We start from the raw sequence: 14784 nt of genomic DNA, 5'->3' as shown, positions 1-14784 counted from the left end.
CGAGAGAGAAAGAGGAAGACACAGACTGAATCGAGAAGGGAAAAGAGAGGGACAGAGCCAGAGAGAGACACGGAACCAGAGAGAGGAAAGGAATCGACGGTCCAGACTTTTCATCAATCTGTCTCGAAGGTAGAAGCAACGACAGCGCCCATCCACCCCAGAAGGGGGAAAAGGACGGAAGGTTTGGAGAGGAAAAGACAAGAACGCAGGGAGCCCTTAGAAGCTCAGCCACCCGCAGAAGCCGAGCTGGGACACTTGAACAGAATCTCAATGGAAACAGAGGACCAGAAAGTTGGCTACTCTTTTCTATAAGAGAGGGAGACCTTCGAGTCTTCCTTTCGGTCCTCCAACTTGGATGCAGGGTCTCAAAACAGTCAGGAGGGGGAGTGCCTTTTCCTGGGTACCACGGCGCATCCAGGCCTCGTTCTGCCCCATTCTGTGCTGTGTCAGCCCTGGATGGAGTCTTTCTTTCTGAAGTCTCAGCGCACAAGCTCCACGTGATATCGGCCCCAGGTGGAAAGGCATGGAGCTGCTCGTAGGCCGACAGAACTAGGAAGCAGATGGGAGAATGACCCCCACTCTGCAGATGGAGAGACTGGGGAAACCCTGAGGGGCATACGCTTGTCCAGGGCCACACCACTTATGAGAAGAAGGAGCCTGGTCTGAGAGCAGCGGGGTCCTCGGAGCTCAGGCCCTGGCTGCACCCAGGCCTCCCCAGGGCTGTGGGCTGGGCAGTGTGGCTGTCACTGTGCCTGCACATGGCCTAAGGGGGGTGGTCGAGCAGTCAGAAACCCAGAGATTCCCTTGGGAAGCTTTGGGGAAGGGACCTCAGCACGAACCCCAGGAAATGATGTCACCTGCCGGCAACAGAACCCAACAGAACCCGCAACCCGGGTATCCAGGCCTCCAGAGCGGAGAGGAGCCCCCAGCCAGATCACTTGCTGCCAGGATGTTCTGCTGTTTGCCCCTGCCCAGAGGCCGGGGCCTCAGGAGAGCTCACAGGCAGTGTGCGTGGGCACCCTGTCAACGTTGGCTCAGGGCACCCCCGAGAGGCCTCTGGCCCTTTGCCCGGAGAAACAGAAAGGTAACACGGGGAGCCCCAGGCCGGGCCAGGCCACCTCTCCCATGCCACCCGGAAACACCGGGTCCTTTGCCTGTGTGTGTGGCTGCGGGTTTCTCGGGGTGTGTCTCCCTCAAGGAAGCCCAGGCGGATGTGGGGTCAGAAGCCGACGGGCAAGTTGTGTCCACACCCCAGGGGAGAGCAGGCTGGCTGGGATGGGGAGAGTGCGGGCAGCGCCGGCCGCCCAGGCTGGCCTCACACCCTCAGGTGGGTCTCTTTCCTCCCGGGTGGGGATCTGAGCAGACACACGTCTCTGACCCTTCTGGGAAGAGAAGTTCGAGCAGGCAGAAGCAGCGGCTCCACTGGCCAGGCCCAGCTCGGAAAACTCCCAGCACGGCTGGCTGACGGTCACTGTCGTTGCAGAGCTTCCCACGTGATGAGGCCGAGGACGGGGACACCCCGTCCACCTCCCGGAGGGAGGGGTCGGAGCACCACCCCCCCGCCCCTGAGGCCCAGTGCAGGCTCCAGGTGAGCGTGCCCACGGAGGCATCAGCCCCACCGGGGGCGAAGCGGAGGCGGGGAAGGCCTGCTGCCGAGACACCGCCCAGGATACACCCGGCGGCCCAGTCTGAGGCTGCCACGGAGCTCAGCACACCCGGCTCCGACCCGGAGTCCCGAGAACCCCGGCCTCTGAGGCAGCAGGAGGACCTGGAGCCCAGCACGCCAGAGCACAGAGGTGAGGACGCTGGGGCTGGTGCACGGGAGTGTGTGGGGAGGGGGTGCTGAGCTACACAGGGACGAGTCCCCGAAAGATGCTGCTGGGCCTACAGCAAGCGCTGGCCTCACACCCCCACCCCCATCTTGCACACTTCAGTCCCAAAAGACATCCGACCCTGGGTATTCTTTGGGAATCTCTTGGAAGCTTTCTGTCCCGGGATACGCACATGCCAAGGCTGGCCTGTGGGCAAACTTTGCTTCTCCCCCAGCTCTAGCACTGGCCTCCAACTGGAACCAGGCTCCACTTCCCAGACCTGTCCCTACAGAGGTGGTGGCTCCAGGTGCAGGACCCAGGGATCCACCGAGGGCAGATGGAGAACCGAGACTTGCCCTCGCAGAGACACCAGGCCAGCTGGGTTCTGGCCAGCACACCGGGCAGATCGGATCTCCGTGCCTGCAGGACCCCCAGCCCCAGGCACTGATGTCCCACCCCCTCAGCCAGAACCTCCACCTCCACGTGCACCTGTACCTGCTCGGGCTTTGGCAGGAGAACCCGAGGCAGAGGAGGAGTCACCGCCTCGGCAGGGAGAGCCTGCCCTGGCTCCCGCGCAACACCCAGACGCCGACGATGACTCACCCGCCCCTGCAGGAAGAACGAGCCCCCGCTCTGGACAGAGACCCAGAGCCCTTGCCGGAAACACCACGTCCAGGGGAGCGGTCGGCTCTGCCGCCTCCATCCCTGTCGGCTCACCGTGGACGCCGTCAACTCGGTCTGCCCCCAGGGGACATGGAGTTCCTTTCCCCTGAACTGCTTTGCATTTGGTTTGTTTCCACCTTACTGGTGATGTTTTACTTTTTGTATGGTTTCGTGTATTTTTGTTGGTTAAGTTGGGATTAGTAAACTTTTTCATCATTGTTGCAATTTGGGAACACTGTTGTGTGACTCTGGTGATACTGTGTTACCATCACCACTTTGTGGTTTCAGACCCGTTTGATCTTTATGCCCCACCCCCCAACAAAGCCTGGATTCAAGGCAAGCACGCCCTGTTCATCCCTCCCCCCCGATCCTGAACACAATTTCAACTTTTCTTTCTGCATTCCTTCCTATATTCTTGGTGTCCCCAATCAATGACTCTCAGTGAAATGACTGAAGGAGTTTCTTTCGGACTCTCCACCTACTGTAAGACTCCATTGGAGAGTTCTCATTTTTATGTCATTTGAACTAGCCTTTGATAGCTGACAGGACGGTGTACGTCCTTTCAAGATATCATGTGCCAAACGAAGCCCTTTTGGCAAATGCCATCATTATCTCCAGGCAGGCATTGCTGTTTGAAGGGTGACATCTCAGCCAGAAGGCAGAGGCTGAGCTCCTCTTGTTGCACCAGCTCCCAAAAGAAGCCAAGAAAGGGAGCTGGAACAACAAACCACCCCAACGCCCAGGAAAGCGTTCTTCACGACAGAAGGCTAGAAAATGACCCAACAACCTTGTGGCCCAGAACCCCTCTAGAAAAATCACTGTTCCATAAAAAAGAGAAACACGTGGGAAGTTCCAAGGAGAGGCAATGCCCATGGCCAGTGTACTTTAGAGACGGCCTGACCGCTCCGGGGAAGACACGCACCGACGGAACCCCTTGGGAAACAGCAGTGAGAGTCCTCACCGTCGTAAGGGTTTCCTCTGGGGACAACCTGCCCTGGGCACCACATGGGGGAGCAGACCGGCTTCTCTTCCTCTGCCCCCACACCATTCACTCATGAAGGCAGCTCAGGTGTTCTCATGCCCTGCCTGCCTGCCTGCCTGCCTGCCTGGCTCATCCGTGAGCTGTGACCACCTCCAGGGCAGGACTCCACCTTCTCCTCTCTGTGTACCGTGAATCTGCACACAGTGGGCTTTCAGAACCTTAGGAGACTTGAGCCATTCCCACTCGAGCCAGAACCCTCCCCAGGAAGGAAAACGGCTGTGGAGTCATTTTGGCCCCTGCACTGGTTCCGAAAGCCTGGCGGCTCCTACAGCCTCTACGGTGTGAAGAGGGAGGTCCCTTTTGACAGAGCTTTCCGGCTGTCAGATCTAAGCTGTTGTTTCACTGTCAGCTGTGTCTCTTCCGTTGCAGCCAGGTGGGCCACGCTGCTCCAAAGGGGCTCACAAGCTGAGTGGCAAGGGAGGTATTGAGAGGACAGGGATGGCTACAACGTGCTGCAAACTGAGTGAGGGTCCCCACAATCCTCAGCAAAGGTCTGTGGTGTGCAAGTGGGGAGTAGAGGGCCCCCAAGTTCCAAAGGAAGGGAGGTACTCGGGAGCTAAAGCCCTTGGCTGCTGTGGTAGCAGCTGCAGATGGCAGCTCGTCCACAGTGCACTTCGAATGAGGTCATATGAGCGGGACTCTGGAAATGGCTCCGAAATCAAGAGAAAGGGGTCAGGGTATGTGGGAATCCGGCGGGGGTGGGGGGTGGATGAAGGAAGGTGTCCTTCCTCTCTCCAGTGCAATTTGGTTTGGTGAGTCTCAAAGCTACCAGATGGCACTTCCCAAGTCAGGCCCCCGCAGGAATCAGGGTGGGCTGCGTGCCTCGGCCCCTGCCACAGGGACAAGCCACACCAGTGGCCTCCCTGAGCTCCAATGGCCGGATCTGGGGGTTCTGTCTGGGTGCACACCTCCTTGCTGTGGCCAAGTTCCCCCCTTCTCTGAGCACCAGCTTCATCCTCTCGAATGAGGACATCGATTGCTACCTTGGCACGTTACTCTCTTCATCCTGTGAAGACTCATTAGGCTTATCCTACAATTACTAGCTGGCCCGAAGAGATATCTCCTGAATCCAGATTAAGCTGGAGTCTCCCAGGCTCATCTGGCATGTCTTCCCTGAAGTCTGCCAAAACCCACACCCTTGCATTTCCAGGGACTCCCCTTAGCCAGCTGGGCAGAAAACCCAGCATGGTTCAAACAAGCTGACAGACAAGCGGGAGAGGACTCACGGGCAGACGGCCTCCCTCAGGTCTCGGGTGGAGCTCTGGGACCACAGCAGCAGCGGGCCATCCCAGCGCCTTGGGCTCAGCAGCGCCCTCATTCTCAGGCCGGCGGCTCTGCCCTGAGGGGAGCAGGAAGGTCACCAACTGCCGCAGGTGGACCTCAAGCCCCTCCCACTGCTGGAGCCTGACCTCCCCCGGCCCCACCCCTTCCCCTACCCCAGCAGGACGAGAGCTCGTCTTCCCCTGGCTTCCAACGTGAGGCCCGGCCCTGGGCCCCGATTGGGCACTGCCCCAGTCCGGAGCCAATCACAGTGGCCAGGGAGGTGGAACGCACCGATTGGCCAGGGCCAGGTCATGTGACCATACTCCCCAGGAAACTCAAATATTACCAAGATTCCCTAACAAACCAATGAACAAAATTATCCAGTAAAGGCAAACCGTACATTTTAATGAGGCCAATGTCACAGAAAAAAAAAAAAAATCCTTCACAATGAACTGCTCAAGGAAGCTACTAAATAAGCTTTCAGAAAAGTGAAGTCGTTTTTTTTTTTTTTTTTTTAATAGGGTGACGGAGAGCTATACCTTTCCCATCTATGTGAATTTAGGTTTAAACTAGATTTCCCTCGGCTATTATATAAGACAAAAAACCCCACATCACCCCCTTTCACTCCCCCCACCCCCAAAAAGTGTTTTAGTCTATTGAATTTTTGTGTCCTCAGTTGTGTCTGATTCACGGCAACTCACGAACTCCACACAGCCAGGCTCTTCCGTCCATGGAATTCAGGGCAATTTTTTCTGTCACAGCAAATGCCCACCCTGGGTGATCCAAAGGCAAGGGCTCAGAGGCTCCTGAGAGACTAACTCCTTTCAGCTGAGCACAGAGCTGGCTCCTCACTGGGATGCCTGTGGCCTGGGGCTCCCAGAGGGGAGAGCAGCACTCGCCCCACCGTGTGGTCACTGCTGGAAGTGCAGGCAGCTCCTCACTCCCCCTTGACAGTGTCCCTGAGGGCAGAACAGTGTGAATCTACTCAAGGTGGAAACGCAAACTCCGATGCAACCAAACTTCCCACAAGGTCTCCAAAACCACTCAGGAACAGGGAATTGGAAACTGCAGGGCATGACATGAATGGAGATGGAGACTTGACACCTTACACCGAGTTCACTTCCAGTTATCCCTAGACAAAGTTTCCATGAAAACTTGTCACAAATCTAGAAGAGCAATGAGCAGAAACCGGACATGTGCTTTGAGTCTTCACACACAAAACGAAAAGGCAGCTCACAAAACAACCCAGAGAATACAGTGGACTTTGCAAAATCAAAGATATCTACTGTGGGAAAGACCTCATTACAAAAGCAAAAGACAGGTCATACATCGCGAGACGAATGAGTGGAAACACAAAGCTTCTCAAGGATGTGTCTCCAAACAGACAAAGAACACCAACACGACAAGCCTGTGAAAACTAGGGAAAGGTCTGAAGGGACAGCAGACTGAGGAAGACACACACAGAGTATCCCGGATGATGTCCAGCACTGAGGGCCTGGAGAAACAACAGTCTAGTTGCACTCCCTCAGGCCTGTGTGACCCTGGATGAGGCCTCTGTTTCCCGGTGGCTCTGAGAGATGGACAGGGAGGAAGGGGAAGAGAAATCACTTGCATTTCTAATACTCACAGCAAAGTCTTCCAATGAGAAGGGAATTATCACCCCCACTGACAATGCCATTCACTGAAGTGATACCCACGAGTCCATCTAACCCAGAAGGGAAGGAAGGACCTGTCCTGACAAAACGGCGAGAGATGGAAGAAGGAAGATCAAGCCCACACCAACCACTGGAAAGAGAAGCTGTGCTCAGGGCTTGAAAGAATTCCTATTGGGAAAATGATGTCACAGCCCCACAAGGCAATCCACAGCTTCGATGCTATTCCTCCCAAAAGGCCAATGCATTTTCGCACCGAACAAAGAATTGCAAAAGGGGTACGGAAACAGAAAAGAGCCTAAATTGTCAATACAATCCGACGAAAAAGCCCCGATACGGACATCCAAGGTTGTGTGAAAGGAAATTAGACGACCAAACTAGGATCCTCAGGAGAGTATCGGAGAAGGCGATGGCGACCCACTCCAGTACTCTTGCCTGGAAAATGCCATGGACGGAGGAGCCTGGTAGGCTGCAGGCCATGGGGTCGCACAGAGTCAGGCACGACTGAAGTGACTTAGCCGCAGCGGCAGCAGCAGGACAGTATGCTATTGGGAATACAACAACACACACAGATCCAGATCGATGGAATAAAGTTGAGGGTCCAGAAACAAACCCCGGCATCCATGGTCAACTCATCTCTGACACAGAAGGGGAGAATATCCAAATGGGAACAAGAAAGCCTCTTCAATAAATGTCCATGGGAAAACCAGACAGCTACATCTGAAGAACGCTATTGGTTTTGATCTCACACCACCTCAATATCGGGGAAAAACCTCACCCTAAAGACTGATATCATGAGATAGCTAGAAAGAAGCGTAGGTCAAAGGCTCCTTAACATCAGAGTCTCCTTGCCATTTGCTGGGCGGAGGTAGAAATGGGTCTCTTCAAGTAAGGGAAAGAGGAAAACGAAGTACGCCAACGGGTTTCCATCCAATGGAACCTCTTCACAACAGAGAAGCTAAGCATTCAGAAATGCAAAAGATAGGAAACGGAACATGAGAGACTCCTTGCAAGTGGTGTATCTGAGAAGGGGTTCATATGGAAAGAGACGAAGAATGCACAGCACTCAGATTCCAAGAAACACCACCACCACCCTTGACCCTTCCCCCATGACCAACTCCGACCTAAAGCCTTTCTCTCCCTCTAACCTATCCCTAAAACATAACCCTCATCTAATCATATACATGTGCATTCCTAGCATCCATCCATCCACACACGAGAGAGAAAGAGGAAGACACAGACTGAATCGAGAAGGGAAAAGAGAGGGACAGAGCCAGAGAGAGACACGGAACCAGAGAGAGGAAAGGAATCGACGGTCCAGACTTTTCATCAATCTGTCTCGAAGGTAGAAGCAACGACAGCGCCCATCCACCCCAGAAGGGGGAAAAGGACGGAAGGTTTGGAGAGGAAAAGACAAGAACGCAGGGAGCCCTTAGAAGCTCAGCCACCCGCAGAAGCCGAGCTGGGACACTTGAACAGAATCTCAATGGAAACAGAGGACCAGAAAGTTGGCTACTCTTTTCTATAAGAGAGGGAGACCTTCGAGTCTTCCTTTCGGTCCTCCAACTTGGATGCGGGGTCTCAAAACAGTCAGGAGGGGGAGTGCCTTTTCCTGGGTACCACGGCGCATCCAGGCCTCGTTCTGCCCCATTCTGTGCTGTGTCAGCCCTGGATGGAGTCTTTCTTTCTGAAGTCTCAGCGCACAAGCTCCACGTGATATCGGCCCCAGGTGGAAAGGCATGGAGCTGCTCGTAGGCCGACAGAACTAGGAAGCAGATGGGAGAATGACCCCCACTCTGCAGATGGAGAGACTGGGGAAACCCTGAGGGGCATACGCTTGTCCAGGGCCACACCACTTATGAGAAGAAGGAGCCTGGTCTGAGAGCAGCGGGGTCCTCGGAGCTCAGGCCCTGGCTGCACCCAGGCCTCCCCAGGGCTGTGGGCTGGGCAGTGTGGCTGTCACTGTGCCTGCACATGGCCTAAGGGGGGTGGTCGAGCAGTCAGAAACCCAGAGATTCCCTTGGGAAGCTTTGGGGAAGGGACCTCAGCACGAACCCCAGGAAATGATGTCACCTGCCGGCAACAGAACCCAACAGAACCCGCAACCCGGGTATCCAGGCCTCCAGAGCGGAGAGGAGCCCCCAGCCAGATCACTTGCTGCCAGGATGTTCTGCTGTTTGCCCCTGCCCAGAGGCCGGGGCCTCAGGAGAGCTCACAGGCAGTGTGCGTGGGCACCCTGTCAACGTTGGCTCAGGGCACCCCCGAGAGGCCTCTGGCCCTTTGCCCGGAGAAACAGAAAGGTAACACGGGGAGCCCCAGGCCGGGCCAGCCCACCTCTCCCATGCCACCCGGAAACACCGGGTCCTTTGCCTGTGTGTGTGGATGCGGGTTTCTCGGGGTGTGTCTCCCTCAAGGAAGCCCAGGCGGATGTGGGGTCAGAAGCCGACGGGCAAGTTGTGTCCACACCCCAGGGGAGAGCAGGCTGGCTGGGATGGGGAGAGTGCGGGCAGCGCCGGCCGCCCAGGCTGGCCTCACACCCTCAGGTGGGTCTCTTTCCTCCCGGGTGGGGATCTGAGCAGACACACGTCTCTGACCCTTCTGGGAAGAGAAGTTCGAGCAGGCAGAAGCAGCGGCTCCACTGGCCAGGCCCAGCTCGGAAAACTCCCAGCACGGCTGGCTGACGGTCACTGTCGTTGCAGAGCTTCCCACGTGATGAGGCCGAGGACGGGGACACCCCGTCCACCTCCCGGAGGGAGGGGTCGGAGCACCACCCCCCCGCCCCTGAGGCCCAGTGCAGGCTCCAGGTGAGCGTGCCCACGGAGGCATCAGCCCCACCGGGGGCGAAGCGGAGGCGGGGAAGGCCTGCTGCCGAGACACCGCCCAGGATACACCCGGCGGCCCAGTCTGAGGCTGCCACGGAGCTCAGCACACCCGGCTCCGACCCGGAGTCCCGAGAACCCCGGCCTCTGAGGCAGCAGGAGGACCTGGAGCCCAGCACGCCAGAGCACAGAGGTGAGGACGCTGGGGCTGGTGCACGGGAGTGTGTGGGGAGGGGGTGCTGAGCTACACAGGGACGAGTCCCCGAAAGATACTGCTGGGCCTACAGCAAGCGCTGGCCTCACACCCCCACCCCCATCTTGCACACTTCAGTCCCAAAAGACATCCGACCCTGGGTATTCTTTGGGAATCTCTTGGAAGCTTTCTGTCCCGGGATACGCACATGCCAAGGCTGGCCTGTGGGCAAACTTTGCTTCTCCCCCAGCTCTAGCACTGGCCTCCAACTGGAACCAGGCTCCACTTCCCAGACCTGTCCCTACAGAGGTGGTGGCTCCAGGTGCAGGACCCAGGGATCCACCGAGGGCAGATGGAGAACCGAGACTTGCCCTCGCAGAGACACCAGGCCAGCTGGGTTCTGGCCAGCACACCGGGCAGATCGGATCTCCGTGCCTGCAGGACCCCCAGCCCCAGGCACTGATGTCCCACCCCCTCAGCCAGAACCTCCACCTCCACGTGCACCTGTACCTGCTCGGGCTTTGGCAGGAGAACCCGAGGCAGAGGAGGAGTCACCGCCTCGGCAGGGAGAGCCTGCCCTGGCTCCCGCGCAACACCCAGACACCGACGATGACTCACCCGCCCCTGCAGGAAGAACGAGCCCCCGCTCTGGACAGAGACCCAGAGCCCTTGCCGGAAACACCACGTCCAGGGGAGCGGTCGGCTCTGCCGCCTCCATCCCTGTCGGCTCACCGTGGACGCCGTCAACTCGGTCTGCCCCCAGGGGACATGGAGTTCCTTTCCCCTGAACTGCTTTGCATTTGGTTTGTTTCCACCTTACTGGTGATGTTTTACTTTTTGTATGGTTTCGTGTATTTTTGTTGGTTAAGTTGGGATTAGTAAACTTTTTCATCATTGTTGCAATTTGGGAACACTGTTGTGTGACTCTGGTGATACTGTGTTACCATCACCACTTTGTGGTTTCAGACCCGTTTGATCTTTATGCCCCACCCCCCAACAAAGCCTGGATTCAAGGCAAGCACGCCCTGTTCATCCCTCCCCCCCGATCCTGAACACAATTTCAACTTTTCTTTCTGCATTCCTTCCTATATTCTTGGTGTCCCCAATCAATGACTCTCAGTGAAATGACTGAAGGAGTTTCTTTCGGACTCTCCACCTACTGTAAGACTCCATTGGAGAGTTCTCATTTTTATGTCATTTGAACTAGCCTTTGATAGCTGACAGGACGGTGTACGTCCTTTCAAGATATCATGTGCCAAACGAAGCCCTGTTGGCAAATGCCATCATTATCTCCAGGCAGGCATTGCTGTTTGAAGGGTGACATCTCAGCCAGAAGGCAGAGGCTGAGCTCCTCTTGTTGCACCAGCTCCCAAAAGAAGCCAAGAAAGGGAGCTGGAACAACAAACCACCCCAACGCCCAGGAAAGCGTTCTTCACGACAGAAGGCTAGAAAATGACCCAACAACCTTGTGGCCCAGAACCCCTCTAGAAAAATCACTGTTCCATAAAAAAGAGAAACACGTGGGAAGTTCCAAGGAGAGGCAATGCCCATGGCCAGTGTACTTTAGAGACGGCCTGACCGCTCCGGGGAAGACACGCACCGACGGAACCCCTTGGGAAACAGCAGTGAGAGTCCTCACCGTCGTAAGGGTTTCCTCTGGGGACAACCTGCCCTGGGCACCACATGGGGGAGCAGACCGGCTTCTCTTCCTCTGCCCCCACACCATTCACTCATGAAGGCAGCTCAGGTGTTCTCATGCCCTGCCTGCCTGCCTGCCTGCCTGCCTGGCTCATCCGTGAGCTGTGACCACCTCCAGGGCAGGACTCCACCTTCTCCCCTCTGTGTACCGTGAATCTGCACACAGTGGGCTTTCAGAACCTTAGGAGACTTGAGCCATTCCCACTCGAGCCAGAACCCTCCCCAGGAAGGAAAACGGCTGTGGAGTCATTTTGGCCCCTGCACTGCTTCCGAAAGCCTGGCGGCTCCTACAGCCTCTACGGTGTGAAGAGGGAGGTCCCTTTTGACAGAGCTTTCCGGCTGTCAGATCTAAGCTGTTGTTTCACTGTCAGCTGTGTCTCTTCCGTTGCAGCCAGGTGGGCCACGCTGCTCCAAAGGGGCTCACAAGCTGAGTGGCAAGGGAGGTATTGAGAGGACAGGGATGGCTACAACGTGCTGCAAACTGAGTGAGGGTCCCCACAATCCTCAGCAAAGGTCTGTGGTGTGCAAGTGGGGAGTAGAGGGCCCCCAAGTTCCAAAGGAAGGGAGGTACTCGGGAGCTAAAGCCCTTGGCTGCTGTGGTAGCAGCTGCAGATGGCAGCTCGTCCACAGTGCACTTCGAATGAGGTCATATGAGCGGGACTCTGGAAATGGCTCCGAAATCAAGAGAAAGGGGTCAGGGTATGTGGGAATCCGGCGGGGGTGGGGGGTGGATGAAGGAAGGTGTCCTTCCTCTCTCCAGTGCAATTTGGTTTGGTGAGTCTCAAAGCTACCAGATGGCACTTCCCAAGTCAGGCCCCCGCAGGAATCAGGGTGGGCTGCATGCCTCGGCCCCTGCCACAGGGACAAGCCACACCAGTGGCCTCCCTGAGCTCCAATGGCCGGATCTGGGGGTTCTGTCTGGGTGCACACCTCCTTGCTGTGGCCAAGTTCCCCCCTTCTCTGAGCACCAGCTTCATCCTCTCGAATGAGGACATCGATTGCTACCTTGGCACGTTACTCTCTTCATCCTGTGAAGACTCATTAGGCTTATCCTACAATTACTAGCTGGCCCGAAGAGATATCTCCTGAATCCAGATTAAGCTGGAGTCTCCCAGGCTCATCTGGCATGTCTTCCCTGAAGTCTGCCAAAACCCACACCCTTGCATTTCCAGGGACTCCCCTTAGCCAGCTGGGCAGAAAACCCAGCATGGTTCAAACAAGCTGACAGACAAGCGGGAGAGGACTCACGGGCAGACGGCCTCCCTCAGGTCTCGGGTGGAGCTCTGGGACCACAGCAGCAGCGGGCCATCCCAGCGCCTTGGGCTCAGCAGCGCCCTCATTCTCAGGCCGGCGGCTCTGCCCTGAGGGGAGCAGGAAGGTCACCAACTGCCGCAGGCGGACCTCAAGCCCCTCCCACTGCTGGAGCCTGACCTCCCCCGGCCCCACCCCTTCCCCTACCCCAGCAGGACGAGAGCTCGTCTTCCCCTGGCTTCCAACGTGAGGCCCGGCCCTGGGCCCCGATTGGGCACTGCCCCAGTCCGGAGCCAATCACAGTGGCCAGGGAGGTGGAACGCACCGATTGGCCAGGGCCAGGTCATGTGACCATACTCCCCAGGAAACTCAAATATTACCAAGATTCCCTAACAAACCAATGAACAAAATTATCCAGTAAAGGCAAACCGTACATTTTAATGAGGCCAATGTCACAGAAAAAAAAAAAAAATCCTTCACAATGAACTGCTCAAGGAAGCTACTAAATAAGCTTTCAGAAAAGTGAAGTCGTTTTTTTTTTTTTTTTTTTAATAGGGTGACGGAGAGCTATACCTTTCCCATCTATGTGAATTTAGGTTTAAACTAGATTTCCCTCGGCTATTATATAAGACAAAAAACCCCACATCACCCCCTTTCACTCCCCCCACCCCCAAAAAGTGTTTTAGTCTATTGAATTTTTGTGTCCTCAGTTGTGTCTGATTCACGGCAACTCACGAACTCCACACAGCCAGGCTCTTCCGTCCATGGAATTCAGGGCAATTTTTTCTGTCACAGCAAATGCCCACCCTGGGTGATCCAAAGGCAAGGGCTCAGAGGCTCCTGAGAGACTAACTCCTTTCAGCTGAGCACAGAGCTGGCTCCTCACTGGGATGCCTGTGGCCTGGGGCTCCCAGAGGGGAGAGCAGCACTCGCCCCACCGTGTGGTCACTGCTGGAAGTGCAGGCAGCTCCTCACTCCCCCTTGACAGTGTCCCTGAGGGCAGAACAGTGTGAATCTACTCAAGGTGGAAACGCAAACTCCGATGCAACCAAACTTCCCACAAGGTCTCCAAAACCACTCAGGAACAGGGAATTGGAAACTGCAGGGCATGACATGAATGGAGATGGAGACTTGACACCTTACACCGAGTTCACTTCCAGTTATCCCTAGACAAAGTTTCCATGAAAACTTGTCACAAATCTAGAAGAGCAATGAGCAGAAACCGGACATGTGCTTTGAGTCTTCACACACAAAACGAAAAGGCAGCTCACAAAACAACCCAGAGAATACAGTGGACTTTGCAAAATCAAAGATATCTACTGTGGGAAAGACCTCATTACAAAAGCAAAAGACAGGTCATACATCGCGAGACGAATGAGTGGAAACACAAAGCTTCTCAAGGATGTGTCTCCAAACAGACAAAGAACACCAACACGACAAGCCTGTGAAAACTAGGGAAAGGTCTGAAGGGACAGCAGACTGAGGAAGACACACACAGAGTATCCCGGATGATGTCCAGCACTGAGGGCCTGGAGAAACAACAGTCTAGTTGCACTCCCTCAGGCCTGTGTGACCCTGGATGAGGCCTCTGTTTCCCGGTGGCTCTGAGAGATGGACAGGGAGGAAGGGGAAGAGAAATCACTTGCATTTCTAATACTCACAGCAAAGTCTTCCAATGAGAAGGGAATTATCACCCCCACTGACAATGCCATTCACTGAAGTGATACCCACGAGTCCATCTAACCCAGAAGGGAAGGAAGGACCTGTCCTGACAAAACGGCGAGAGATGGAAGAAGGAAGATCAAGCCCACACCAACCACTGGAAAGAGAAGCTGTGCTCAGGGCTTGAAAGAATTCCTATTGGGAAAATGATGTCACAGCCCCACAAGGCAATCCACAGCTTCGATGCTATTCCTCCCAAAATGCCAATGCATTTTCGCACCGAACAAAGAATTGCAAAAGGGGTACGGAAACAGAAAAGAGCCTAAATTGTCAATACAATCCGACGAAAAAGCCCCGATACGGACATCCAAGGTTGTGTGAAAGGAAATTAGACGACCAAACTAGGATCCTCAGGAGAGTATCGGAGAAGGCGATGGCGACCCACTCCAGTACTCTTGCCTGGAAAATGCCATGGACGGAGGAGCCTGGTAGGCTGCAGGCCATGGGGTCGCACAGAGTCAGGCACGACTGAAGTGACTTAGCCGCAGCGGCAGCAGCAGGACAGTATGCTATTGGGAATACAACAACACACACAGATCCAGATCGATGGAATAAAGTTGAGGGTCCAGAAACAAACCCCGGCATCCATGGTCAACTCATCTCTGACACAGAAGGGGAGAATATCCAAATGGGAACAAGAAAGCCTCTTCAATAAATGTCCATGGGAAAA

At 55.5% G+C, this 14784-nt stretch overlaps 1 protein-coding gene across 1 annotated transcript; it reads left to right on the top strand.

Moving 5' to 3' along the window:
- The first annotated feature begins 891 nt into the window (after positions 1-891).
- LOC145529968 (uncharacterized) lies at positions 892-2707 on the top strand. Its single transcript, XM_081550744.1, has 3 exons — positions 892-1084; positions 1484-1796; positions 2047-2707. Exons 1-3 carry the CDS (start codon positions 950-952, stop codon positions 2673-2675), a joined length of 1077 nt encoding a protein of 358 aa, XP_081406870.1. The 5' UTR covers positions 892-949; the 3' UTR covers positions 2676-2707.
- Positions 2708-14784: the final 12077 nt, after the last annotated feature.

This window comes from Giraffa tippelskirchi, chromosome 12 (genome assembly GCF_054371585.1).
Source record: "Giraffa tippelskirchi isolate mGirTip1 chromosome 12, T2T-mGirTip1v1.2.pri, whole genome shotgun sequence".
Lineage (NCBI taxonomy): Eukaryota > Metazoa > Chordata > Mammalia > Artiodactyla > Giraffidae > Giraffa > Giraffa tippelskirchi.
This window is presented reverse-complemented; position numbering and strand designations above follow the sequence as displayed.